Consider the following 26242-nt stretch of genomic DNA (forward strand, 5'->3'; position numbering starts at 1 on the left):
ATTTTATTTATTTATTTGACAGACAGAGATCACAAGTAGGCAGAGAGGCAGGCAGAGAGAGAGGCGGAAGCAGGCTCCCTGCCGAGCAGAGAGCCCGATGCGGGGCTTGATCCCAGGTCCCTGGGATCATGACCTGAGCTGAAGGCAGAGGTTTTAACCCACTGAGCCACCCAGGCGCCCCTCTAGTCCCACTTATTGACAAGACTGTCTTTCCCACTGAATTTCAGTGGTGCCCTTGTTTTCCAATCAATTTCTACAAAAAATAATCTTCCTGGGATTTTGATTGGGATTGCAGTTAAGCATGTGTTCCATTTACTTACCCCCATAATCTCAGCAATATGAGACTTCCAATTCTATAACATGGTATATTACTTGATTGATATATATATCTTTAATTTCTCTTCTTGAATATATATATATATATATATATATTTTTTTTTTTTTTAATTTTATTTATTTATTTGACAGACAGAGATCACAAGTAGGCAGAGAGGCAGGCAGAGAGAGAGAGAGAGAAGGGGAAGCAGGCTCCCCGCTGCCCAGAGAGCCCGATGCAGGGCTCGATCCCAGGACCCTGGGATCATGACCTGAGCTGAAGGCAGAGGCTTTAACCTACTGAGCCAGCCAGGCGCCCCATGGGCTACATTTTTATATCCAAATATGAATATACGAGTTTTTGTTAAAAAAAAATGACTTTATACAGGATCATATGTGATACGGAGTAAGAATTTCCCTTTATTATTTTTAACTGTAAAAATAATTTTGAGCACAAAAACAGTTTCTTTACAGATTTTTAGAATGGAGAGTATTATAAAAACCACTTTTAATAAAACAGTGATTAACAATTGTGTGTAAGAATCTGATTTTTACCTCTCTTGACTTCGATGTATAATGTCAGTACCTCAGCCCTTTTCTGTTTGTGGCCTTCATTTTCAGCTTTTAGCTCTGTTCTAGTTTCCATTAACTCTACTTTTAGTGAATAGGCACTCTTTTTATTTTCTCAAATGGAAAGTAAAAATTCACTGCTAAGACCATTGAACCAAAATAACCATTTCTTAAATATTTTACTTGATTTTTAGGACAGGGAAAGAATTTTTATTATTTAAAAATCAGAGAGTGTAGGGGCCCCTGGGTGGCTCAGTGGGTTAAAGCCTCTGCCTTCGGCTCAGGTCAGGATCCCAGGGTCCTGGGATCGAGCCCCACATCGGGCTCTCTGCTCAGCAGGAAGCCTGCTTCCCTTCCTCTCTCTCTCTCTGCCCGCCTCTCTGCCTACTTGTGATCTCTGCCTGTCAAATAAATAAATAAAATCTTTAAAAAAAAAAAAATCAGAGAATGTATAATGATGACTGTGCCATCTTCTAATTGTGTAATACTTAGAAATATCCAGTCCCAAATACCAATATCCTTGATTCCTGAAACAATTTACGATTAATGTATTTTATTTGTGATTCATTTTATATCCCAAAGGATAATCTTTTGTTTGTTTTTGTTTTTGTTCTGGTTTTTTTTGTGGGGTTTCTTGGATAATCTTAATTACAAATAAACATGTTGTGAGGGGGCTTAAAATAGAGGTGGAGGTCTTTTCTTTATGTAAATAGATATGCTTGAACTTGTTTTTTATCATTTCACAGTTCATCAGTGCAGATATGCATGGAGTTTGGTCACGGTTGTTTTGTGATTTCGGTGATGAATTTGAAGTTTCAGATACTACAGGAGAAGAGCCAAAAGAAATTTTCATTTCAAATATAACACAAGTATGATTGTGTATATATATACATATATATGTAATTGTAATTGTATATTTATATGATTAATTTTTTAATGTTGATGTGAATATAATTTTTCAAATAGTGATATTAGCAAAATGCTGTAATATGCAGTATTTTTCATTTGTTTTATAATATTTTAAGATAATTTGTAAGGGAATATTGTGTTAATCTCTTGATTACATTAAAAGTTAGAATAGACAAGAGTATCTGGATTCCTTCTAACATTAATAATTGGTACGTCAACATTTACGTATGTCAAAATTTTAACTTTGTTCAATGTGGTGCTCCTTTTGGACATGAAGTGTGATTCAGTGTTTACTGAACAGTGTTTATTGTGTCAGATTGTAGATGTACTAAGTATGTCATAAGTCACCTGGCCCATCACTTGACTACAGGAGGATACATAGACAAGAGCTTTTCTAAAATTTGTTATATTTCTAAAACATCATTTGGAGGAGGAGAAAAGTTAAGAATTACCCTTAAGATCAAAAAGTATGTACTTTCTAGCCACGTTAGAAAGTTCATATAAGCTTAAGTTTTTAATTCCCTAAAAGAATTGGAGAAATCATGATCAATTTCTTACTTGTTTTTTTTTTAGTTCTTTTTTTTTTTTTTTTTTTAGTCTAAATAATTACATTTGTTTGCATCCTTTCTAGTCAGTTTACATTAAAGCTCAAAAAGAAGCCAAATATAAGGGAGTAATATATTTTGACCTGATAGTGTTTGTGCTTCTATCTTTATGCTTGATTTTTAACCCAGTGTAATGTTGCCTTTTCACCCCTTCTTAGGAAAAATGCATTTGAAAAAATCATTTTCTGTCTCTCTACTTACAGAATGATTTTTTTTATTCAGCCTTTAACCTTTGTACTTGATTTTAGTCTGTCCCTGCAAATATCATACAGTTAGAATATGCTCCAGGGTCTAGTATGGATGCTTGTATTACATTGGTATTTTCTTTTATTGAATAGTGCACAAAGTATGAAGGTTATCCATAAAGAATTATAAAATAACCATAAATGTTCCCATTTAACTTACCTGCAAATTATTCCTCTTTTTAAATAAAGTCCTTATGAATTTTATTCTTCTTGAGACATTAGTAAACCCACATTAGGTTAATTTTATCTACATGCTTGTGATCATGATTTTATTCTTTTCCAAATTATTCAGTCCACAAGAGAATTTTTAGAATCTTCACAATTATGAAAGACAGAATGACAATTCTTTAGCTTTTATTAGATTAAGTTATCATTACCTTATTCAAGAAGTGTGTTGGATTATATATAGTTGGGAAATTTTGGGGCCTTTTGACCTATCTCATCCATCCTGTTTGGTAAGATAAGCCAATTTCTTCCTATTTTTATCCTGGTAAGCTGGGCTATGTATTTTTTTCCTTTAAAGTGTTGGGCAAGCTTCAAACTACCGGTTTTCTGTCTTTAAATTTCTGTCCTTCTTCCTTCTATTTCCTTGATCTTAAAGTTAGATTCATCATTTTTGTACAGTTTTTTGTAACAAATCTTTAAAATTTAAATTTGATGACTTGAATGTCTTTCAGAATTCACAGAAATCTTAATACCTGTGAAATATCCAAACTCCTTTGCAGAATCTCTGTCTCCCTGAAATATAAAAATTCTATTTTAAACATTGATAGTAAAATAAGATGATCATTATTTTGCAAGAATTCTTAAAAGGCTTTTACTAGGGACGCCTGGGTGGCTCAGTTGGTGAAGCAGCTGCCTTCAGCTCAGGTCATGATCCCAGTGTCCTGGGATCGAGTCCCACATCGGGCTCCTTGCTCAGCAAGGGAGCCTGCTTCTCCCTCTGCCTTTGCCTGCCTGTGCTCACTCTCTCACTCTCTCTCTCTCTCACAAATAAATAAACAAAATCTTTAAAAAAAAAAAAAAAAAGGGGGCTTTTACTAAAAAAGGAATGTCCCAGTATTTTGACTATTTTGAGAATTTTATTTTGAGAATTTTATGATAACATGGTCCCTTTTGTGAGAGATTTAAAATTTGTACAAAAAAGGTATACATGAACTTGTTTTTAGGCTAATCCTGGCATTGTCACCTGCCTTGAAAATCATCCTCACAAACTTGAGACAGGGCAGTTTGTAACATTTCGAGAAGTTAATGGAATGATGAGCTTAAATGGATCTACACAACAAATAACTGGTAAGTTCATGTGTTTTATTAATTCATTTATACTTATTATTTAGCACTTTAGTAGTTCAGACAATCTACTCAGTGCTGAGAACTCAGCATTAACTCCAACATGATCTAGTTCTTGGCCTCAGAACATTCAATCCAAGTGAGGAGATATTTACCTTAAGCAGTGATGGTATAAACAGAGTACAGGCATTCTGGGAACTCTAAATGTAGCAAGGACATCTACCCAGTCTTGGTACAGCAGCAGTAGGGACAGAATACCTTGATTAAAATTTTAAGATTGGATTGACTTAGGAAAGTGGTGAAAAGAATATTCTATGCAAAGCCAAATAATAAAAGGCAAAACAATTCAAGGACTAAAAGATATAATATGGCAGGGTGACAGTGGGAGTTGAGGTAGGAAGTCTTAAGGCATTTAAGAGGAAATTTCATGATCTTATTTAGTAAGGAAGCAAATATTGCAACATGGGCAACTTACTCATTTAGGGAGTGCAAAAAGGGAAGTTTTGAAGAGAATGTAAGGTGGAAGGACAGTTAAGGCCCGTTGTAAGGTGGCTATGAACTATACATGGAAACATGTTTTTATTCAGTGGCTTGGATGGATAAAATGAATGGATGTGATTGCAGGCAAGTTTGTGGGTTTGTTGGCAAAAGCCAAAGGAATTTGGTTTTTTTAATAGACTAAGATGAGGTCATTGCCCAAAGGAGAGGAAAGGTGCCATGGTTAGAGATTTGAGGAGAGTAAACATTTTAAAAAATAGAAAGATTTAAAAGAAAATAGAAAGATTATCAGTCTTCATTTAGTGCCCATTTGAAGTTGAAGATAGTGAATTTTTAGCAGTGTTAATTTGCATAGTTTGTGATTTTCCTCCAGCCATGTTTAAAAGATTTAAAGACATTGCTAGACATCTTGTAACTCAAAGGTGGCATGTTTACACCTGTTAGCTAAGAATGATTCATGTTAATCTTTAGGACATTTGAAATTCTAATTATGTAATTACTGTATAGACCAGTAAATAGATTACTTTTTTTTTTCTTGTAATGACTGCAAAATGGATCCTTAGGAGAGAAAAAAAATTAGCTGTTATGAACTATTTTGGATCTACAGTTAGTTAAGCATTCTTGGTAACAAAATTACTGGATTTTGTTTCCCAGACTATATCCAGATATGTAAAATACAGGTTAGATCATTAACATGAAAGAATTTTTATCTGCTTTTGCAAAAATTGACTCAGCTAATCATTTAGGGTTATTGTTATTTTGGGGTCTATGCCATGGGGGATTGTGATAGTTCAGAATCTTGAGGCGACCATTTGTCTACCTACCTACTCATTAGCCAGTACCACATTATATTTTAGTATTAATTGTATATAATTATTAGTTATCAATATTAGTTATTGATGTTTTATAAAATGATTTTACTGTTTAGTAATAAGCATCCCTCATTACTGTTATCCCCCTCTGAGTTTTCTTGGTTATTTTTAAGTCCTTGAGTTCCCATTGGAAAATAGTGTGTCTAGTTTTCCACACTTTCTGCCCCCTCCAAAAAAGATTTATAATGGGATCTTCTAATTGTATAAATTAGGGAAAATTAAGATCTTTATCATGATAAGTCTTCAAATTTAAATACCTATATCAGTATATAATGGTTTTCTTATTTTTCTTTTAGTGGTATCACCATTTTCTTTCAGCATTGGTGATACTACAGAACTGGAACCTTATTTACATGGAGGCATAGCTGTCCAAATTAAGACTCCTAAAACATTTTGCTTTGTAAGTATTTTTTTTTTTTTTGCTTTAAATGTATTTCTTTGCAGAAGAATGCGAAGAGAAAAAAAAGTAATAAAATAGTTAACCAGACAATTAATTCAGTAGATTTAGTAGCTGAACAGATTTTTGGTTTTGATTTGTACATACTTGGAGGGAAATGGGATCAATTTAGGGAAATAAACTGATAACAATAAAAAATTTTTATATCTAGAAAAAAATATTTTATATCTAGAATACCAATTTATATCTAGAATACCAATGCATGTAATTGAGGTATAAAAATTACCTCAGAGGAACTCTACTTTTTTAAATCATCAAAGAGTTGATCATTCTTCTTATTCCCTAAGACAAAAGATAAAACTAATATATGTTTGAAGGATTTAACAAGCATTGAAACTATGTTTTGTTTTATTACTCCATATTTTACATTTTTCAAGTAAAAGGAATATTTTTCATACTTAGTTCAGGTTTTTTAAATTTAATTTCAGGAAAGAGTGTATATGTTGGAAATATAAAATAAGCCTATACAAACTGGCATTGAAATTGTAAGTTTCTAAATAGAATATAGCAGGGACATCTGGGTGGCTCAAACATCTGCCTTTGGCTCAGGTCATGTTCCCAGGGTCCTAGGACTGAGTTCCACATCTGGCTCCTTGCTCAGAGGGAACCTGCCTCTCCCTCTGCTTGCCACTCCCACTGTTTGTGCTGTCTCTCTCTGTGTGACAAATAAATAATATCTTTTTAAAAAGAGACAGAGAGAGAATATAGTAGCTACTGTGTACCGAGGAACTAAGGAGTTTCTTGCCGCTTAAATCCACAGGCCCCTTCTCATTATAAGCTGTCTACTACATCTCTATATTTTCTTGCAAGTTCTCAAGGTTTAACTTGATTGCCTCTTCTTTCCAGAACAATTATTAACCATAGTCCTCTACAAGGCTTAGTCCAAGCCAAAGTTTGAAGAAAACAACAGATTAAAATATAGTTCATCAAATCTGCCCCAGCATTATTTCCTCTTGGTTTTGTTCCCAGTTTTTAATAATGCCTCAGGTTTAAACCCCAAGTAAATTTCAGATTGGGTGGGTGTTTGAGGGGATGGTTGGTTGATTGGCTGGGTTTTTCGGCCTTCGTGTGTTCTTTGCTCCACGCAGAAAATTTCAGCTTTGAGTATTTATTCAAGTCTTACCAGGCATAACAAATCTTGATAATTCGATATAAAAAAAAATACGGTAGTTTTTTAATTAAAACAGTAGTTTTTTTCAAGTATATAGGTGTTCTCACCAGTTCTTCCCAAATATAGTAGCAGGTTGTCTAATTGCATTTAACATTCAAAAAAATGAGGTACAGTTGTTAAAACAAGGGGCAGTAGGGAATGGTAACTCTTTTATATTTCAATTAAACCGTATTAGCCCAACCATCCATAGTTATTTCAGACCTTTGAGAGAGATGTATTCCTTTTAGTGCTCTATATTTTGTCAAGGAATCACTCACTTGCTCTGAAGTAATAGTTTTTGTTTTTTTAAGGAGCCATTGGAGACTCAGATAAAACATCCAAAGTGCCTTATTGCGGATTTTAGCAACCCTGAGGTAAATAAACACTTTGTAGTTTTTAAAGAGGAAGCAAAGTAGGGTTGGGAATTGGTAAGAGACATTTTAAAGTTGAAGTAGGCTAACCATGTATATACGTTTCTGTCAGGTTTTTTTAATAAAGGTTGGATTCACATACCTAGAGTTGATTCCCAAGGATTAAAAACAGGAATTTATTTCATGGAAAACTTTTTTAAATAATAGGAATATATGTTACTTTAATAATGATATACTAGCTTTGCTATTTTAAAAAATGATTTCAGTAATTTATGCAGATGAGTTTACTAAAAGATTTTCTGAACCATGTAGGTTTTTTTAAATTATTTTTAGTAACATATAATGTATTATTTGCCCCAGGGGTACAAGTCTGTGAATCATCAGGCTTACACCTTTCACAGCACTCACCATAGCACATACCCTCCCCAATGTCCATATGACCCATGTAGTTTTATATGATACATGTTTCTTCCTAAAAACCTTGGAAGCATTTATTCTATACTTTTAAATCCCTGAATATAATTGTGTAGCAGTGAATTTATTTGTGGTAAGGAAAGAATTATTATATGAACAGTTTCCAGATTTATAAACATTGATCAAGGAAACGGATTTGGTGATATTGATTTTATACAAATGTTTTTTTGTTGTTGTTAGTTGATACTACTCTGACTTTCATGCAGATAATGTACTAAAACCTGGGATTGACACTCAGATATGTTATTTAAATAATAGCCTTATGGCCTTGAAGTCAAGTTGTTTAACTTCTCTAAGCTTCAGCTTCCTTATCTGTTAATTAGAAATAATAGTAGTATTAAGGTAATTGATTTATTTTAAGAATTAAATAATGTTTACAAAATTTTAGCACAGTGCCTGTCTAGTACATGTTATGCTGTCAATAACCGTTGAGCAATTTTTAATGTTCTAAACAGGCACCTTTAGAGATACACACAGCAATGCTTGCCTTGGACCAGTTTCAGGAGAACTATAATCGCAAGCCAAATATTGGGTAATGTTTTCTGTTTTAAATAACTTTTTTTTTTATTATAAAAGCAGTATTTTGGAAATGATAGTTTAAAAAATTTAAAAAGTAACTAAAGCCCCTTAATAGTTGCAGTACCACTAGATACACCAAATTGTATAAACGTTTATTATGACACGTTCTTTGTTCTGGTGGAAGTGGAAAGATCAATTTATAAAAATGGATTTATGCTAAATAAGAATTTTCCCATTTTGAAGTCTTCAGAAGCTACAACTTTAAAATAAAAAATCTGAGAATTACTGAATTATGAGTCCACTATGTAACTTTTTCCTTTCTAGCCTATTAAGTCAGAAGTATTGTTGCAAATAGTTTCTTCCTTGTCAATTTAAAACTAAATCCTATTATAGGATTTATAATAGGATTATATACCATCATGATTTTTAATTAATGCATTTATTAATCAACTACCTTTAAGTCATGATTTTTAATTAATGCATTTATTAATCAACTACCTTCAAGTCAGGGAAGCACTTCATGCTACCTGGTGGCAAAATTCCACTTTTTTTTCTTACATATTTCTTAAATTTTAGTTTTGAATATGACTTACTATTTATAGCATTTCAGAAAATTGAAATTGGGATGCTTCATTTTGAATCCTAGATGCCAAAAAGATTCCGAAGAGCTTTTGAAACTAGCAACATCTATAAGTGAGACCTTGGAAGAGAAGGTGAATATTCAAAGCTAATGGCCGTCAAAAAAGGTGTAACAGAGATACATTCTATATATTAATATTCTCTTACCTTTCAGATCCCAGCTTTGCTGCTTATTGACTCTGTGACAGTAGGCAAGTTACTTGAATTTGTTCTGCTTTAGTTTATAAATCTATAAAATAGCATTAACCTACCTCAGGGGTTTATTATGAACATCAAGTGATTTAATTTTGTGATGTGCTTAGAAGAGTATGTGGCATATAGTAATTACTATTTGCTGTTGCTGCTATATTTTTAGTATTAATATTATCTCTTCTGATTTACTTAGTTGGTTAACCCACAGAAACTCACTGTATAAAGTTGTAAGCTCTCCTATAAATCATCTCTCGTCCATTATATATTCATATTTCTTAATTGCATTTTGCATATCATGTTTGGACATTTCATCTAGAAAATGTCTTTTTCATGTTATGATGCCAGTGCCTGCTGGCCAATAGTTTTATTTTAGCAGATATCAAAATAGCAGTGTTTGTGCAAATTCAATTTTTTTGTTTTCGTTATTATACTATAAAAGTAAGAAGGAAATGAAAAGTCTTCACATTTGTGGTTAAGTGAATATGATCTCATGTTTTATGTGATTAAACAAAGAAGGAAATAATGTACTGAAAACAGTGAGTCATTAACCACGAGTTAAAGACCTTTTATGCATTTAGTGGTTACAGAAAAGTGTGAAAAGCTATAAATAGATTGATGAAGTCTGTTATTAAAAGGAAGGATATGATTAAGAATTCATCAGGTTTATTGAGATAAAACTTAAAGAAAATTAGACCCTTTTTAGATATTCAGTACAGAAAATTCTATATACAGTTAAACTGCACAATTAAGTCAAAGTGTACAGTCATGTCACCACCACCAGCATCAAGATCTAAAACATTTTCATAGGGCCAAAAAATTCCCTTATGCCTCTTTATAATCATCTCCCACTCCCCCAACCAATCATGCCTTTTTCTTGGAATGTCATGTAAATGGAATCATGTAGTATGTAACCTTTTGAGTCTGGATTCTTTTACTAAATGTAATGAATCTGAATTTCATCCATTTTGTTGCATTTTCATTCCTATTTATTGTTGAGTAGTATTCCATTATATAGGTATACCACAATTTGTTTTCCCCTTTAGCAATTGGTGGACATTTGGATTTCCAATATGAGCAATTACGAGTAAAACTCCTGCAAACATCCATACAGATTTTGGTGTGGACTAATGTTTTCATTTCTCTTGGGTAAACACCTGGTATTGTGTTAGAGAGTGAAATGATGGGTATACGTTTAATTTTATAAGAAACCGCCAAATTGTTTTTGCAGAGTAGCTGTACCATTTTTGCATTTCTACCAGCAATGTATGAGAGTTTGAATTGCTCTGTATTATCTTCATAATGGTATATTATGTTTGTTTGATTTGAGCCATTTTAAAGTTTATGTATTGATCTTATTTTGGTTTTAATTTGCATTTCATAGATGACTTTGCATTTGGTATCTTTTCATATGCTTATTTGTTACTCCTATCTCTTCTTTGATAAACTGTCCTTTCAAATCTTTGTTTTTTAATTAGATAAGTTGTTTTCCCATTGATTGAGAAAGTTCTTTATATGTCCTGGGTATCAATCCTTTATGGGATACATGTTTTACCAATATTCTCTTCCAGTCCATGGGTTGTCTTTTCATCTTATTACAGTGTGTTTTAAGGAGTTTTTAATTTTTATAAACTTCAGAGTACCAGTTCTTTTGTGTGGTTTGTATTTCTTTTTAAATCCAAGGTCATATGTTTTCTTGGAGAATTTTTCTTTGTCCTTTGTTTTCTTTGGAAATTTTTATGGTTTTATGAGTTCATTTTTGTATACATGCTAAAGTATGGGTCAAGTGTATATAATTCATATTTTGTATTCATTGGGTACAGTTTTGTGCTTTTATGAGATTTTTTTTTACCCTGCCAGGCATAGATTAAGGTTAATTTTTAAATATATGAATATCCAGTAGTTCTAGCCCACTTGTTGAAAAGGTAGTTCTTTCCTTATTCAATATTCTGGGTATTCTTTTTCAGTAATTTATTGAACACCTATGTGTAGGACTACTTCTGAACTCAGTGTTATCTTCCATTGGTTGTTTCTGTCCTTTTGCTAGTACCATCCTATCTTGATTACTATAGCTGTATGGTAAATCTGGAAATCCTAGAATATTTCTTAGAGCTCAAAATTATGTATTTTTCTGATTCTTACATGTTTTAAATGTTTTCAGTAGTCTCCATGCTTGAAAGACAACTTGGCTGAATATAAAATTCTAGGCCTTACTTTCTTCAGTGATATCTTGCTTTGTATCTTACTGTTGAGAAATTTTGTTAAGAAATATAATGCCAGCTTAATTTTCTTATTCTTATAAGTAGTTTGGTATTTTTGCCTCGTGACTTTTTATATTTTTCATCTATAAAGTAATAATTTTACCTGGTTATATCTCAGAATTGATCATTCAGTCCATTTTCTCAGGTATACTATGAGCCCATTTTGATACATAGATTTAGATTTTATTTATTTCTTCCCCCTTTTGATCATTTAGGTGGTGTTTGCTGGTAGAATGGATTATTTTGATACTTAGTTATTAAATTTCTGATTCAAAGTGAGGTGTTTTGTGTTTGTTTTCCCACATCTGCCAAATGTTCATTAAGGATGTATGAGTCACTCAATCAAATTTCATCTGCCTTGTGATTAGTTTGGAGGAGAAATTTTCAGTAGCTGAAATGTTTTGATTCTAATTTTCTGTTTCCTACTTACATTACTTTGGTATAGTAAATTGGTTTTTCTCCATACTTTTGTTCAGGGCAAGGGTTTTGGATGCTTTTTCAGATTACTACTTCTGAAACCCTTATTCTCTTAGGATACTGGAGTTTCTTTAATAGATTCTTTAATGGGTTTTTGTTTTGTTTATTTGTTTTAGAGGATAGGTGTTGGTGTCTTGTGGATCTCTTTGATTTCTGTTAAATCCTTAACTTCCTCTCTTCTTGTTTTAGCCTTTTGTGTCAAAGATGGCTCCCTCTTTCTATTTATAACATTCTCTCCCAGATAAATTCTTACACCATAGTCAGTGCTGAGATCTGCTAGATTTCATAGGTTTTATTAGCTATAAAATCTTAAGTAAATTCCTTTTTTCACAGTTTCTGTTTTCTAATTTGAATGATAAAAATTATATTTCCTAAGATTATTTTATAAATTACATGTGAATTTAATATAAACTCACACTAGGTGCTCAAATTACCTGCTTCTATTCGCATTATCATCGTTTTTAGTGTTGTCATTACTACCAGTATCTCCGCATTCAGAAAAGGCACAGCTTAAATGAAATCATAATCTGAGTTGCAGTTAGTGCTAAGTAGTTGAAAAATAATGAAATCTAGAATACTGAAATGGAGTGAGTAGAATAGTAAATAGATACTAACCTCTTTTTGTATCACAGATGTCTTTGAGAATATGATAAGAGCCTTCCCTGTTTCCCCCCAAATACACAAGTAGTGTTATTTTACATAGGGTTTCAAAGCAGTTGAGCCCTATTTGATTTTAAGGTTAAGATTTAAGGTTATTGCTATTGGAAGAATAGGAAGAGAAAGAGAAGCCAGAGCTCATGAAAAGATCTTTCTCACAAATAAATTGTGCTAATAATAGCTCCAGAATCCAATTCCCCAATATTTCCTTAAAAATACTAATAAATTAGTCTTATTTCAAGAAACATCATTTCAGCTTTAAAATATGATAATGACAACTTCATGGTGATTGGTCCTTAAATTAGTGTGGAAAATTGCCATTACTCTCCTTTTTTTTTTTTCTAACAATGTATTGCCTCATTATTTTTGACCCTTTTACTTTTTATTCCTGTAGTTTTCATTAAAACACTTTTCTTAAAATTCTGGTTGTTTATAAATATTGATTGACATCACAGAACTGCTCTTTAACAAAAACTGTAATGGTAGATATTCCAGTTAATCTTAAGCCTTGCCCTAGTGAAATATAAAGATTCAAAAACTAAAAATGGGCAGTTACTGATACAGAGAAATACTGCTTATGGTAACTAACATGCAATTGGATCTTTTATTATGAGATTGGAAATTTTTTAGGACTTAATATCTGTTTAGTAAGGAAATTGAGTAGCTTTTTACAAAGTTAAGCTACAGTAATTTAATAATTCTCACAGTAAGCCATTGAAATTTTAAGTGTCTCTGTAAAAACTGTTAAGATTGTCATCTTTCATGGCTTCTGTTTCAGCCAGAAGTAAATGCTGACATTGTGCATTGGCTGTCTTGGACTGCTCAAGGTTTTTTACCCCCACTTGCTGCAGCAGTAGGAGGTGTTGCCAGCCAAGAAGTATTGAAAGCCGTGACAGGGAAGTTTTCTCCGTTGTGCCAGTGGGTTAGTTCTGTATTTTAATGTTGTTTTATACTTAAAGGTTGAATTTCCCACCCATACAATGAACGTTTGTTATTAATTATAGTATTAATATATTATAAAAGCAATCTTAAAATGTTTTTTGATGCATGAGTTAGATGTGATGTTCCACCAAAGTTTAATTCTCTAATTGAAACTGACATTATCATTGGTTGAGGCTACTGGAATATAACCCCAAGTTGCATTCTAGGTTATATTTCCCTCATTTGTGAGAGTGAAGGAATGAATTTTCTTTATACTTAATTTTTAGTACTATTAGCTTAGTATTCATGGGCTCTCGGGACTTTTAAACAGTTCAATGGAATATTTGGGCATCAGGAATCTTTAAAATTCCTTCCTAGTTTTAAACTAAAAGTAAAAGCATGGGAATGGTGTAAGTATGAGAACAATATATATAGGGTAAAAATATCTCAAAAAAGAACTAAAAAAATCCTTATTTCTGTTACCAAAAGGAATAATTGGCAGAGGGTATCAAAGGATACTCTTCAGGCCCTTTCCTTTTTGAAAACACTATAACATTTTGAATATAACATTTATGTTTTAAAAAGTACCACATAATTCTATTTTGCTGCTGAATTACTTGATTTATTTTAACACAGAGTACAAGTTCAGTTGTAAATGTCTAATTTAGATACAGCAGTTAACAGTATGGGGAATATAAGTTGTTATTAATATGGATTTTGTGTTGCTATAATAAACAGCCATTTAGTTATGTTCAAATTTGCCACATAAGTTACTTAAATGAAAATGAGAGTGAATTCTTTTTTTTAATGAACTTTAACATGGTATTTTTTTAAATGCTAAAATTGTGACTTCCTAAATCATTTCCCTTCTGGTATATGTAATTATATATCACATAATATACCCAAACTGGAAAATAAAACAGAGTAGGTACTTTCTTATCTAAAAGTAATCAGATTATTTATTCAAACGTAGCTGAAATTGAATGGGGCTTCCGGAGTTTTTATGTAATTATAAATAGATTTGGAGGTGAAATTTCCTTCGGTTTGTTAAAATTAAAATGTATCAGTTTTAAGATGGGTAAGTGACATGAATCTAATTATATCTTTTTAACAGTTCTTCAAGTTTAACCATTGGTTTAATAAAGTAATATAGGGATGTATATTGTATAAAAAGCAACAAATTTTTTTTAATGTATTGTTTTACTCGGGATTGGTATTTTTATCATTGTTTTCCTTAATGATTATTCAGTAACTACAGAAGAGAAAAACTGCTTTTTTTTTTTTAGCAATTTAATGTTTATACATAGTAAGTTGTATTTTTATCTTCTACTTTAAAGTTATACATTGAAGCAGCGGATATTGTCGAATCCCTAGGTAAACCAGAACGTGAACAATTTCTCCCACGGTAATTCTGAAAATTTTCTTGCATTTTTCTTAGTTGAATATTTGTAAGAGATAACAAGGCTAAAAGAGTTTCTGCTCAAATATGCATTTGTTTTAGAGGTCTTTTCCCATAAGTTGCTGACTTCTACAGTTACTTTTTTCTCTACTTAGAGCTTATTTTTAAGTGTCAGAATAATGCAGAATCTCTTTATCACTTTATAAATAATGAATATAAAGTTTTAAATTATATGCCATGAAAATAGTTAGCATTTAAAATACCATTCCGAATTTAGATGAAAACAGGGGCGCCTGGGTGGCTCAGTGGGTTAAGCCTCTGCCTTCAGTTCAGGTCATAATCTCAGGGTCTTGGGATCCAGCCTCACATCGGGCTCTCTGCTCAGCAGGGAACCTGCTTCCCCTCTGTCTCTGCCTTTCTCTCTGCCTACTTATGATCTCTTTCTCTCTCTCTGTCCAATAAGTAAATAAAATCTTTTAAAAAAAAATAGATGAAAACAATTGCTATCTGCACCTTTTATTTGTATCATTCTTCATCTTTGAGTCACAAAGCTCTGAGAATCTGATAGAAGCTTATGGATTATTCCCCCCAAAATTCACATGTCCCAAAGTTCTGCCTTCAATTTAAGTGCAGTAACAACTCCAAAGCCCTACCATAGACTTCTGTAGGAACCTTTATTAAAAGTCCCTACCTGGGATGCCTGGGTGATACAGTCAGTAAAGTATCCAACTCTTGATTTCAGCTCAGGTCATGATCTTAGGGTTGTGAGATCAAGTCCCACATCAGGTCCACATTCAGTGTGCAGTCTGCTTGAGATTCTCTCTCCCTTAAACCCTCCTGTTCATACTCCGTCTCTCCCTCTCTCAAATAAATAAATAAATCTTAAAAAAAAAAAAATTCTCCCTTACTTGATCTCAAGATCATGAGATCCAGCCTGGCTTCAGTCTCCGTGCAGGGTGTGGAGCCTGCTTAAGATTCTCTCTCTCCCTTTGTCCATCCCCCTCCATTTGTGTGTGCGTGCACTCTCTTTAAAAAAAAAAAAAAAAAAAATCCCTATTTTAGAAAATTGTCTTTTCTAGATAAACTGAAGTCACCGTTACTTAAGTCATTTGGATATAGGATATTAAATAGAGAAAGAAAAACTTATTTCTTAATATGGTTTTTGTCTTTCAAATAAGATAATTTCCTTTTAGATTGGAGGAAGTTCAGAGTATTCTATTTAAAGTACAACATTAAGTTGGTATTAACATTAAGTTGGTGAAACTAATCTTAATAATGTTTTATGCTTTTCTGGTTTTGTTATATGCCTTTCTGGTTCTGTATATGTTATTTTCCTCAGAGGAGATAGATATGATGCCTTACGAGCTTGCATTGGAGACACTTTGTGTCAGAAGCTACAAAAGTTGAATATCTTTTTAGTAAGTATAAATAATGATGAGAATAAACAGTACAACCAAAATCCTATTGTGTATCCTCAAATTCATTTATTAAAGCAAATTTGAGTCTAAGTGAGTACAATTCCTGACAGAATAGACATTCAGTAGAAGTTTAAGATAAGCCAAATCCATTCTGCTGCCTGTTTTTGTAAATAAAGTTTCATTTGGAACACATGCAAACTTATTCATTTATGTATTGTGTGTGGCTTCTTTCATGCTATAATAGCAGAAGTGAGTAGTTGAGAAAGAGACCATATGGCTACAAAACAAAAAATATTTACTATCTGATCCTTTACCAAAAAAAGGTTTGCCAACCCCTTGTATAAAGAATTAATACATTCAGAATTAAAATATGAGTATGATAAGTTTTGAAAATTAAATGATTTTCTAGAACTACATTAAAAATTAGATTTGGGATGGGTTTTTTTCCTACGCCATTTAAATTTTTTCTTACCGAATCAAGGAAGATGTAGGTAGAATCTGTCTTTCTTAAATCTTAATTAGTGCTTTGGCAGGATATCTCTCCCTAGTACCATAAAATTCCTTTTCCTGACATTAATGGGGTTGTTTTTATTATTACAATCGGTTGTGAAAATACTGCTGATTTTGTAGTAATTGTTTTTTAAATAATGTTTTGAGTATTATAGCTGTTGCTGAACTATGGAAAGTCTTAGAGTAGGTAACTTCATCAAATGAATTTTGAAGATTATCTGTAAACAAGGAATCTTTTTCATCAAAATGTTGCACTGATGTTTTGTATTTGTTTCTATTTCATACAAATAATTAGCTCAGTTTGCTTTTGTTGGAATAGTTTATTTAAAGGAATTGTAAATATTAAGCTTTTCCCTACTTGATTTATACATTTTTTTCCTTTAACTGAAACAGTTAAAATAGTATAATAAACTAGTTATGTACTCTAAAGTGAATCACAAATGTTCAAATTATTTTAGAAATCATATGTATATATTAAAAATTGGCATTTGAAGAAAGTTAAGATGAAGTTTCCTTGTAGTAAGTCATCTTAATTGTATTTAATCTGATATATTTCATTTTTCTCCTCTGTAGGTGGGATGTGGAGCCATAGGCTGTGAAATGTTAAAAAACTTTGCTTTACTTGGTGTTGGTACAGGCAAAGAAAAAGGAATGGTAAGATATAAATCCTTGAGAATTAAGTTTATATTTCTGTTGCTGCTCGCTTTTGTACTATATTTGACTGCATAGATCTGAAATACTAATTTTTGAGGAGAGAGAATTATGCTAGAAATTGGGAGATTCTGATTCTATTCTGACAACTTTTGAGTTAGATGATCATGATCTTGTGTTACATGATCTTGTGGCAAAATACTTTTTAATTCTCTGTTCCTCAGTTTCTTTTTTAATACTATGAAACTGGTATCTCTACTTTCTACCTCATAATGTAATTATGAAGATCAAATTCTTTTGAAATGGGTTTGCAAACTATAAAGCACATAAGAATTGTTATTATTTCTATTAAGATTCCTTCTGTTAAGATTCCTTACGAATTATTAAATAAATCTTAAAGATGGGAGCAGCTAACATTAAAGTGGCAGAGTTCTCAGATAAAGTTTCAATTAGTGATTATCAAAAGAAAAGGGAGTGGCGCCTGGGTGGCTCAGTGGGTTAAGGCCTCTGCTTTCGGCTCAGGTCATGATCCCAGAGTCCTGGGATTGAGCCCCGCATGGGGCTCTCTGCTCAGCAGGGAGCCTGCTTCCTCCTCTCTCTCTAACTGCCTCTCTGCCTACTTGTGATCTCTCTGTCAAATAAATAAATAAAATCTTTAAAAAAATGAAAAACATATTTAAAAAAAAGAAAAGAAAAGGGAATAATAAAAACTTCGGTGTAGTTTAAATTCTTAAGATGGTAAATGTGAGTTAATTGGGAAGCCATGTCATATATTTAAATAAGAATATATTTCACTAATTTGTTTTGCCTTTGATATATAAACTAGCTTCCAAGAGTAGTAATTACATAGATTTATCATAGTGATTAATAGTAATGAAATGACTAAAATTTATATGCTAGTTCACAGTTTATAGTTGTATTAACATTGTCTTCATATTCCACTTAAACACTTATTATCACAGTTATAGACTGATATTCTTACATACATATTTTTCCTGTTTAGCATTTCCTAAATTGTGTTTCACAAGCCACAGTTAGTTCTAGTGGTTTTAAAAGGTATTTCTAATTTAAAAAAAAAAAAAAGGAATTAAGAAATCTTGGTTACCTTAGTTTGGGAATCACCTGAATATCTTAACTCCTTGGAAATTCATAATGCGTATCAGCATATAAAGGTACTATAGTAAATAATCCTACTGATTTCAGATGACAAAGCACAGTAAGTTAATGTGCACAGATTTCTATCCTGCAAATACATAGACTTGCCATATAAATTATTCTCTTTTATAGTGTTTACAAATGTAGCCCGACTAACTGGGAAGAAGGAAGGAGAGATCCCCAGGTTCCAGGAACCAAGAGAGAAATTAATTTCTGAGCTAAAAGTTGTGGTTATTCACAAGTGTATATGAGTATATGTCCAAAACATTAAATAGAAAAAGAAGTAACTCATGAGAAACTGTTAATGAAGAGTATGTACCATACTGGTGTGTAGAATCCAAAATTATATCTTATAAAAACTTCAAAGAGAGAGATGAATATAAAATTAAGACCATTGAAATCTCCAGAGCGCTGACAGTAACAAATGTGGAACTGCATTGTGGTGATAAATAAACACGGAAAGTACATAGAATTATGCGAAGAAATTAACACCCATTCAAGACAATTCACAATAAAAAATGACAATCCATGAGAAAAAAAGTACCACCTGGAAGAATAATAAGTTAATGAAAATAGACAAACTAGATTACAGGAGTGCTACAAATAATAGATCAAACAAACTTTAAAATAAACTTTAAAATGACCAAAGATTTAAAAAAAAAAAAAGGGAGGGGAGGGCGCCTGGGTGGCTCAGTGGGTTTATCCTCTGCCTTCAACTTGGGTCATGATCTCAGGGTCCTGGGATCAAGCCCCACATCGGGCTCTCTGCTCAGCGGGGAGCCTGCTTTCCCCCACCCCCCTCCCACCTCTGCCTGCCTCTCTGCCTACTTGTGATCACTGTCTGTCAAATAAATAAATTTTTTTAAAAAGAATAGAAACACAAGAGAGGGAAAGCACTAAAATTTTTACAGAAAACCAAAGAAGACTTTTTGTGTAGTCAGTGAACTTAAAATTCACATATTTTAATGAGAATTGATGCATAGAAGTTAAAAACCCAGAAAGCTATCTTTCTTTTTTTTAATGAAAGCTGTCTTTCTTTAATGAAAGAAGATTCATTTGCATAGTCCAACAGAAGTGTAGTAGAATTTTCAGAGAGAAAATAGTATACTATTTAATATTAATTACATAATAATTATTATTATGTAATTAATATTAATTAATATACTATTTAATAGTATACTATACTTCATAGTATAGGGGGAAATTATTATCAACCTAGATTTCTATACCCAGCTACGTTATCTTTCAAGAGAGGTAAAGATAACTGACAGGTGAAATGATGAAAGATGATCATTTATTGGTTCTCACTGAAAGAACTATTAGATAACATGTGCAGTGCATGAAGCAAGGGTAAGTAGAGGCATTTGTCAGCATTCTTTTTTTTTTTTTTTTTTTTAAGATTTTACTTATTTTATTTGACAGAGAGATCATAAGTAGGCAGAGAGGCAGGCAGAGAGAGAGGGAAGCAGACTCCCCACAGAGCAGAGAGCCCGATGCGGGGCTTGATCCCAGGACCCTGGGATCACGACCTGAGCCAAAGGCAGAGGCTTTAACCCACTGAGCCACCCAGGCGCCCCATTTGTCAGCATTCTTAGATTTAAATAAACATTGGGGTTTTTTAAGCTTTAATTAAAATATTGACTTTGGGGATGGGATGATTAAAAATAAGTAAAATGTTCATTGATATTAGAAGAGAGAGTTCAAATATCCTCTAGTTATTCCGAAGGAAGATACTGTCATTAATTTTAGAGCTTAAGTCACACGTGTGTGTGAAAATTTTTGAATATAACTGTATAAAAATAGATGGTTAACTTCCAAACCAACTTAGTAAGGATTGAGGGGGTACTGGAGTTAAGAAAACTTAAGACTCCCCAAAAGGGAGTGAATAAAAAAGTGGGGTGGGGGAGTTAGAAAAAAAGCCTTATATCAGTAATCACATAATTATATATGATTATAAAGTTTTTGTTAAAAGACATTTTCTTTGATGCCTTTTCTTTCCTATTTTAAAGAGACACTCTAACACCTAATTGTATAGTGATGTTGAAAACAAACCCCCCAAAAAACAGATGTATTCAGGTAATAACCAGCTAAAAGAAAGTGAATGTGAACATCAGTCAATACCTAACAACTCAAACACAATATAAAGTTGATATATAAACTAGCTTCTAGCAAATACTGCTCCTAGTCAGATCTTGTACAAATGCTTACCTAAGTGACAAATGCATACTTTTCAGATTATCTTGGATCTGTTTTTCATTTTGCATCCCTTAGAATGTCTGCAAACTTCTTCTTAAGGGACCAGATTGCAGCTATTCTAGACTTGTGAACCAAGGATCTGTGTCACAACAAGTCCGCTGTCCCATTACAACATGAAAATAGCCATAGACAGTACTTAAAACAAATGGCATGACAGTGTTCCAACAAAATTTATTTACAAAAACAGGCAGGCCACCTACACTGTAGTTTGTAGACCTCTGATGTAGCAAGAGTTCTTTCAAATTGAAACATGCAGACATTCTTTCCAAATTTGTTGCAATTGAAAATAAATGTGTTTAGAAAGAAGAGCTAACTAACTCCTTTGTGGCTAGTCCATCACATGTTTCTAAAATGTGGTGACGTTTTTGCCTCTTGTTATGAATAATTAGAAAAAAGTTTTGAACACGAATTGTCATCAGTTTTAGCAGTTTTGTTTGACATGTTCCCATGCTAAGCATTAATTATAGATGAACATAGTATAAAAATATTAGTATTGGTAACCATTGGAATATTTGTATTATAACTTCTACCAGCTAAAGTAATTTAGAATAACTTGTGGGAATTATTTTAGTCTTTCTGAGAAAAGCAAAATAGATGTAAATTTTTCTCTTACCTAATGTTAGCTTTTTTCTATTCTTGACATTAGGTTACAGTTACAGATCCTGACCTGATAGAAAAATCCAACTTGAATAGACAGTTCCTATTTCGTCCTCACCACATACAGGTTTGTTGCTACTCTGTTTCAAATTTAAAACATCTGTTGTGTTATACAAAAAAGAGGGTTTCCGTTTTATAAATAGAAAACGGTGCATGAGCAAGCATAAGGTGTTTTTGTATTATTAGACTCTCTCAAACTGTCAAACATTAGGAATGACATTTACGACAAATATAAAATTATTTTTAATGTAAAAATTAACTTTTATATTGATTTTGGATATAAAATCTAAGTTGTGAATCATGGGAAGTATTTCTTTCATTATATAATCAAGATGTATCTACATATTTAATTTTAGAAACGAAGGGTACAGATTTCCTAATTTAAACTTTTAATAGCTCACACATTTGACAATGTCTTTTTTGGAGTCTTTATTACAAAATAGGTAAAATTTCGCACTTAGAATTTTTTTGCTCTTTGATCTTACTATTTAACATCCTCTTTATTATAAAATAATGCCGGTTTTCAGTCTTTTTATAGAATTCAAAATATTGAGGAAAAGAAACATTTTAGTCAGTGAAACATACTTGCTTTCACTTTAAAAATGTTTTTGCAATTTATTTTTCAACAACCCATTGATAATCTTGGTCAACTAGGGAATATAATTAACAAAAAAGTAACTACAAAAGCAGGTGGCATAATTGCCTCACCTATCCAAATACAAAAAAAAATTAACAGCGTCTGTCAGGAACTAAAATGTATGTCACACAATTCATTCACTCTGCATTTTACTTATAGAACTTTTAAGGTCTGTTTATCTTACTGAGTTCTGACAAAACTTACAATTTGTATACTTAAGAGTACTGAGAAGTAAAAAACGTGTCAGGGGAACTCTTATAAAACTGAAACATATATAATAGTTTTTTAAATATTTCCATCCAGAAATAGTAATATATTTATAAGATTTCAGTACCAAATTGTTAACTTCCCATACCTCTTAGAGCTCATTTTCTGCAGTTAGGATTGCTAATTAACTGAATATATTCTTATTTTTTTCTAGGCACTTACCAGGTTCAAACCTTAGTCTTAGGAAAAATGTACTTTTAATAACTGATATTTTGGGGCGCCTGGGTGGCTCAGTGGGTTGAGCCGCTGCCTTCGGCTCGGGTCATGATCCCAGGTCCTGGGTTCAAGCCCCGCATTGGGCTCTCTGCTCAGCGGGGAGCCTGCTTCCTCCTCTCTCTCTGCCTGCCTCTCTGCCTGCTTGTGATTTCTCTCTGTCAAATAAATAAATAGAATCTTTTTAAAAAAAAAAAAAATAAAAAAATAACTGATATTTTAAGAACCCTAAAGCACATGGCTAAAATAGAAGTTGTTTAGGTTTCCATTAATAACATGTTAATTATGCAGACTAACGTGGGTTATTAAATGTAATGTGACCATGGTGAATGTAATTTCCACAAACTAAAGATGAAAGCTGATATCATTACTCTCATATGAAAAATATGTAAGTTCAGTGATGGCCTGGCTTTTCTACTTAACATTGATTTCTTCTGTTCTTATTTGTTACTTGTTTAGAAACCTAAAAGCTATACTGCTGCTGATGCAACCCTGAAAATAAATCCTCAATTAAAGATAGATGCACACTTGAACAAAGTATGTCCAGCCACTGAGGCTATTTACAATGATGAGTTCTATACTAAACAAGATATAATTATTACAGCACTAGATAATGTGGAAGCCAGGAGATACGTAGACAGGTAAGTTCTTGAAATTCAGGTTCATAAAAATTTTTTCTTCTGTTTTCGCTCTTTTCCATACCTGTTTATTAAAAAGTTACCCATTTTTCTGATCATTCTTTGTGTTTCTTTTATAGTTATCAGGCCCAAATCCTTTGTATGATTTCCCATTATACCTAGTATAAAATTCAAATGGCCTAAATGTTTTTCATAGAGTGTCTGTCGTCCATCTACCACTCTAGCTTAAAATTTACCTATCTTCGCTGGCTCCCCTCATCCCAGCTATACATTCCTTCTTTCAGTTCTTATAAGGCATCCAGCACTTTCTCACCTCGGACACTTCTACATACTCTCCTTCAGACTTGGGAAATTATGCTTATCCTGTTCTAAAAGTCCCGACCCCAAATCTACCGGATTTGGTTTTTTTGTTTTTTTTTTTTTTCCTTCCAGCCTTCCAGTTTCATCCTAAATATCTTTATTCAAACAGACTTTTGTTAACCACTAAATTCTGTAGATCCTCCTATGGCAGTCTTTCACAGCACTCTGTTTTTTCCATTATAGTGCTGAATTTTATTGATGCACTTATTTAATTAATATTTGTTTTCTCACTAAATCATTTCTTCAGGGACCATTTTTTTTCCCATCACTGTATCCTCAGTGCCCAACATATGTCATTCAGTAAATAGTTGTTAAATAAGTAGATGAGTGAGTGACTATACTGTGTACATCTTACATAATTTTTCTTATATCTTTTTATGACTTGAGCAGATTTATTAACAAAAAATTTGCCAGTGGAGAGTGTAGTTGGAAGTTTGTTATCTTGGACAGAGGAAGGAAGAATTAAAACTTTAAGAAATTAAAGTATATAGAATATAGGTATTATAAGTATTAAGAAAGAATGTTAATATTGTTTGAGGTAAAGAGAACATTGAGAAGATACAGTAGGACAGAACTTGTAGTCAGAAAATAACCAAAGAAGAAATAGAAAGCAAGACAAGAAGGGTCAGTACATTAGTTAAGAGTTAACCTAGAGTAAAAGAAAGTTGAAGCCCAAAATCTAGTAGTAGTGGTAGTAGTAGTAGTAATAGAAGAAGAAAAGGACAAAAATTAATAGGTTGAGCAACAAAATTTGTGGGAGGAGGGGGACAGAAATGATAAATGCATTATTTGGAGGTAATGTATCTGTTCCCTGATATTACATTCAAAAAGTGATCACTGTGTGAAATGATTAACAGAAGGTGGTAAGATGTCCCCTGCTTACATTGTTACTGCTCACTTAAATGTTACCTTTTCAAATAGCCGTTGCTTAGCAAATCTACGACCCCTCTTGGATTCTGGAACAATGGGCACTAAGGGACACACTGAAGTTATTGTACCTCATTTAACTGAATCCTATAATAGTCATGTAAGTGAACTGACATTTTTAAATAAATGTCTCTCTTCTTTATATCTCATAATCTTTATATCTCATTTTTTCTCTTCATTAGTCAGCAGATTTGATTTAGCTTTCCTAATCTGTTGGTCAGTCTGTCAGGAATTTGCATATATATGTACATAGGCATTTTTTTAAAGAGGTTAAGTCATCAAAATTTTATTTATAGCCTTTTTGCAGTCTTATTCTTGTGTTTACTATTCATTTCTCAGAGGTGGTTAATTGATTTTCTAACAGCATTTGAACTGACCCATCCAAAATCTTACTGAAAACTCACGTTATCCATGGGCAGAATCAAGCTATCTATGTATATACCAAACATATAGATGTAATTTTTTTTAACCTCCACAAGTGATTTTGATACACTGCCAAAGTTGAAAAACCCTGGCCTAGGAAATAATTGTAGGCTTTAGGATTTTAAAAAAGACCAATCCAAGTTGTAAAATGGAAAGAGTATTTTTTTCGTTTGCAAGTGTAAATATCACTTTAATAGTTATGTTTGCTTTAGTAAAATTTTTAAATATTTAAAAGTTGTTTTCCCATTAATTCTCATGAAATCAGAAGTTTATATAGTAAAAACATTATAGTAGACAAAATTTATAAGTTTAATTTGAAGAAAGAGAAAATCATGATACGCTGAGGTCATATTAGATGATTTTCAAAATAGGGAATGCTTGATTCTGTCGTTCTACCACATTGTTTCCAGACCTTTTCCTATCTGACTTTATACTCAGAAAAAATGGAATTCTCTTCTGGCTTCCCTCTTTGGTTTATAAAATATTTTATGGTATTTCATATGAACAAACTGAAATATAAATCTCTAAGTAAAAAGAGATATAGTGATTCATTTTAGATTTGTTAAACCAATAAGCCTAAGCCAAATGTACCCTATAATAGAAAATGGGTCTTTTTCCTGATATGAAGAATTTGAGAGGCAACGTGGGAGGTTTGGGGAGTAGGGAAGGAAAAAATGAAACAAGATGGGATCAGGAGGGAGATGAACCATAAGAGACTCTTAATCTCACAAAACAAACTGAGGGTTGCTGGGGGAAAGGGGGTACGGAGAGGGTGGTTGAGTTATGGACATTGGGGAGGCTATGTGCTATGGTGAGTGCCGTGAACTGTGTAAACCTAGCGATTACAGACTGTACCCCTGGGGCTAGTAATATATGTTAATGAAAAATACAATTTTTTTTTAAAGATTTTATTTATTTATTTGTTAGAGAGAGAGCATGAGCACAGGCAAACAGAGTGGTAGGCAGAGGCAGAGGGAGAAGCAGGCTCCCCGCTGAGCAAGGAGCCCGATGTGGGACTCGATCCCAGGACGCTGGGATCATGACCTGAGCCGAAGGCAGCCGCTTAACCAACTGAGCCACCCAGGTGTCCCGAAAAATACAATTTTTTAAAAAAGAAAAGAAAATGGGTCTTTTTAATGATTTTTTTTACATGAGAAACATAGATATTTGCTGTTTCTTTTATTTTTTGAAAGATCTTTTTATTTTGTTAATTATTTTATTTTTTTAAATTTTGGGGTTTTTTTTAAGTTTTTATTTATATTCCAGTTAGTTAATATACAGTGTAATATTAGTTTCAGATATACAGTATAGT

General features: G+C 32.5%; 1 protein-coding gene across 3 annotated transcripts in view; it reads left to right on the forward strand.

The window, feature by feature from the left end:
* The window catches only part of LOC111148946 (ubiquitin like modifier activating enzyme 6), an 85102-nt gene that overhangs the window by 37733 nt on the left and 21127 nt on the right, over positions 1 to 26242 (forward strand). For all 3 annotated transcript variants that reach the window (XM_022505776.1, XM_022505778.1, XM_022505779.1), the window contains 13 exons: positions 1632 to 1754; positions 3814 to 3937; positions 5601 to 5704; positions 7223 to 7285; positions 8212 to 8288; positions 8922 to 8988; positions 13277 to 13420; positions 14757 to 14824; positions 16158 to 16236; positions 17320 to 17400; positions 21455 to 21532; positions 23042 to 23223; positions 24502 to 24607. In XM_022505776.1, the coding sequence (XP_022361484.1) occupies positions 1632 to 1754; positions 3814 to 3937; positions 5601 to 5704; positions 7223 to 7285; positions 8212 to 8288; positions 8922 to 8988; positions 13277 to 13420; positions 14757 to 14824; positions 16158 to 16236; positions 17320 to 17400; positions 21455 to 21532; positions 23042 to 23223; positions 24502 to 24607 (1296 nt within the window). The remainder of the gene's footprint in view (positions 1 to 1631; positions 1755 to 3813; positions 3938 to 5600; positions 5705 to 7222; positions 7286 to 8211; positions 8289 to 8921; positions 8989 to 13276; positions 13421 to 14756; positions 14825 to 16157; positions 16237 to 17319; positions 17401 to 21454; positions 21533 to 23041; positions 23224 to 24501; positions 24608 to 26242) is intronic.

Source organism: Enhydra lutris, unplaced genomic scaffold (assembly GCF_002288905.1).
Source record: "Enhydra lutris kenyoni isolate GAN:26980312 unplaced genomic scaffold, ASM228890v2 scaffoldscaffold21, whole genome shotgun sequence".
NCBI classification, from domain to species: Eukaryota; Metazoa; Chordata; class Mammalia; order Carnivora; family Mustelidae; genus Enhydra; species Enhydra lutris.